The sequence below is a fragment of the Priapulus caudatus genome, unplaced genomic scaffold (assembly GCF_000485595.1).
Source record: "Priapulus caudatus unplaced genomic scaffold, Priapulus_caudatus-5.0.1 Scaffold695, whole genome shotgun sequence".
NCBI lineage: Eukaryota > Metazoa > Priapulida > Priapulimorpha > Priapulimorphida > Priapulidae > Priapulus > Priapulus caudatus.
This window is the reverse complement of record NW_014577756.1, coordinates 178,195-181,806: the sequence shown is the minus strand read 5'-3', so window position 1 is coordinate 181,806 and position 3,612 is coordinate 178,195. Positions and strand designations below refer to the sequence as shown.

The following is a 3,612-nucleotide window of genomic DNA, read 5'->3' as shown; positions in this document are numbered from 1 at the left end:
TCTAGTATGCGGCCGATTGCTTCATACTGGATTGTCTTGTCTCAACAAGTGTCATGAATTATGTGATTTTTTGTCTGTGAAAGGTAACGTACAAATAAATTCAATGGCTAGTGCGTGAAGCGCTGCTATTTATATTAGATCTTAGTCGTAAGCTCTAGAGCGTTTTTTATTATTGTCTTGGAGCAGTATTATGCCTATGAGTAGAAGTATCAGGAAAAAGATGAGATTAGGACTAAAGTTCTTTCTGTTAACTAGCTGCAGACTCTTTAGGCTCACAGCTGTTGTCTTGCAGCCTGGCCTGGCTACAAAATGCATGGCGTACATCGCGGTTAAATTCGCTGTATGCAGGTTTCTTACGAAACCCTCGAGTGTAGCTGTTGCATCATATGTTACCTGACAAATGTAATATGGGTTTTTTTTTTGGCAGAGCACACAGATGACATGTCAGTCGCTCAGTCGGTGGCCTTGTCGTTTGATGACCCGGTCAGTGTTGTATTAGTTATATATACGTGATAAACGTTCATAATGCAAGACTTACTTAAACGACGATTATCAATTTAAATTGGCCTAATTTGCTTCATTTATCTTGCATAGCACAATGGTAAATTAATCATTAACAAAGTTTAGTGTTTCGGTGCCCAATTCCTTTTTCCCGTTAACCATGACATGTATAGTAAATCATAGTATTTTCTGATTATATGTAGAAATTTCGTATTCAGATACTTTTCTTTATGAAACACATGTGTATCAGAATTCCATCATATTCAGTCTTTCATATTCAGTACTTTCTGTAAGCATTCCGACAATGCGGTGTATTTCATCTGTGTGTTTGTTCACAGGCGACCAGTGATGTGAAGATTGCATTGGAAGGGAAAATCATTCATGTTCACAAGGTCATACTGAAGATTAGGTGTGTGCATCACGTTGAATTCCGCTCTTATTCACTTGACCCTTGATCTTCCTCGCAGTTGATTATATTAATTATTGATTATATTGATCTCATTGATTGTTTCCGGTGACCGTCACCGCAGCCCGAGTAATGGTTCGAAATTAATTAGAATCGTTTGTAATGGTTACCTGATATTTTACCTGGTTAATGTTGTAATTACGTAAGATTGCCTTAACATCAATCTGATTAATGGTTTAATTTATTAAAATTACACTAACATCTGCCTGATTAATGGTTTAATTTATCAAAATTACACTAACGTCTGCCTGATTAGTGGTTTAATTTATCAAAATTACACTATAACGTCTGCTTGATTAATGCTATCTCGACCTGACAATGGTGGTCATATCTGCCTCATACATGAGAGTAATTATGAGCCACAAGTGTGAAGCTATAATACCACTTAATAATATCCTCTTTTAGATGTGAACATTTTCGATCAATGTTTCAATCTCACTGGGAGCAGGATGGAAAAGAGTGAGTACCACCTATTTCACATAGAGCAAAAATGAGGAGCTATTGTGAATAATAATGTACTATTTGTGATAATATGAAAGAAACATTTTTGCTTCGATTCTTGACTTGTTGCATGTATTATAGCATTATATTGCATAAACAAACGTTTTCTGATGTATCAACCATCTCCCACTCTTTCTCTGCCTTGCCTGTTGGATATACTTTGCACCTCGTTCAATCGTCTTCATTCGTCGTAAATTGCATGCATCCACCCACAGATACACATCACTGATGTTCACTCTTCCGTTTCTCCCACAAAATTGTTGATTGGTTGCCATATTTCAGCGTAATTGAGATATCACAGTTCACATATCCAGTGTACAGGGCCTTCCTGCAGTTCTTGTACACAGACAGGATAGACCTGTCACCGGAGCATGCTATAGGTATTACATTTTGTGAAGTAATATAGTTTTACATACCTGCACATCATTGTTACTTTTATTAGCTCATCTGACGAAGTCAGATGCAGCTTGTAGAATCGCATGACCGTGCGTCCGTGCGTCAACAGTTGGGCACAAATCTTAACCGCTCGACGTACGGTCACGATATTTGGGACGTCGGGGGGGGGGATCGTGAAAAGGACTCGGGATGACAAATTTGGGGATCAAGGGTCAAAGGTCAAGACGTGTAAACGGAGGGGGAATATTTCCTTCGTAACATAAGGTATAGGAGGAAATACGGAATTGCGGCACAAATCTAAACGGCTCGACCTATGCTCTTAATATTCGGTGTATATAGTGTGATGGGCAGGAAACCCATCACCAGTGTGAATTTGGAGGTCACAGGAAAAAAGGCAGTGGGGAAAGGTCAGATATCAGACATTTTCTGAGGACATGGCCTAATAGACAGAGTGAAAAACTTGAAATGTGCTTTCCAATGACGTGCGAAGAGTAAGTGTCTGATAACCTTTTGACCCTCAAGAGGAGGGTTAAACATGGATTTGTGGACTGTTAACAAAGGACTGAACTGTGTTTGATCGTACTTGTGTGATCGTGAAAGACTTAAATTTCACAGTGAAATTCTGCATGCAAAACTTACTTGAACAACGTTTACGCGCCTTAAATCATATATGAACTTCATTCTCTATATGAGATTCTGTACGTTGGGAATACAATGTCAATAGCACTTATGCAAACTATAAATAGGCCTACCTCGTTGCTATCCCCCGGGCGTGGAGGGAGGGTCACGTGATATAGTTGACGTATACTTCAAAATCATTACTCATCAGGTAACGCTAACTCCAATACCTCCAACGCTAACCATTACACTAAACATATCTATCTCGGAGCGCTATATATAGGTCCAAAAATCCACAAAAATTAATCTATGGTGTGGGGACAGATATCATAATGCAAAAACCCTAACCCTAACCCTAACCCTAACCCAATCCCTAACCCTAACCCTAATACTAACCCTAACCCTAACCCCAACCTGACCCTAACCCTAATCCTAACACTATCCTAACACTAGTGCTGCCACGTTGCGGTAACCTCCCTCCACGCCCAGGGGATAGCATTACCCGCAGGTGGGTGGCTGATGGTATCACAGCATGGGCTAAACGAAGGTAGCAACTAGTTCGGATTATCTATTCCCTGCACCTAGTCAGTATCCACTCCATCTATCGGAACAGAGTGAGAAGAATGTCCCGGCAGGATAGGTCAAACGTATATTGCGCTCAAAAGTGCAGAAATATAATGACTTTCTTAACTTCAGTTTAACCAATCTTGAGATAAGTAATTGCAAAAATGAATCGTCAAACCTACCAATGAAAATTTGCCAGTTTGTACTGTCCTTGGCATGGCTCTCTCCGTCGACGTTACAGTAGTCTGCAATGTGGGGATATGATGGAGCATGCTGGCTTGTGGACACTGCAGGGCCCGATGGTTGACTGTCAGTCGAAATGTATTGAAGAAATCTGTACGTTATACGTGCGTCTACCTTATCTCTGCCTGCCATCTTCGTCGAAAGTTTGGACGCCGCGCGGCGAAATCGGAATGTACATTTCAATCAATGACGTAACTGATACGTACAGTAGCGCGCCGCGTGGTTGTTATTTGTTTATAAACAATTTAGTCTGACTGACTCTCTCCCCCTCTCTCTCTCTCTCTCTCTCTCTCTCTCTCTCGCTCTCTCTCTCTCTCTCTCTC

The 3,612-nt window shown here is 40.6% G+C and overlaps 1 protein-coding gene across 1 annotated transcript in view; it reads left to right on the top strand.

Moving 5' to 3' along the window:
* The first annotated feature begins 429 nt into the window (after window positions 1-429).
* LOC106812872 (RCC1 and BTB domain-containing protein 1-like) overlaps window positions 430-3,612 on the top strand; it is a 4,858-nt gene continuing 1,675 nt past the window's right edge. The window contains exons 1-4 of the mRNA XM_014816868.1: window positions 430-483; window positions 840-910; window positions 1,373-1,426; window positions 1,751-1,848. Of these exons, the coding sequence (XP_014672354.1) occupies window positions 442-483; window positions 840-910; window positions 1,373-1,426; window positions 1,751-1,848 (265 nt within the window). The 5' untranslated portion in view covers window positions 430-441. The remainder of the gene's footprint in view (window positions 484-839; window positions 911-1,372; window positions 1,427-1,750; window positions 1,849-3,612) is intronic.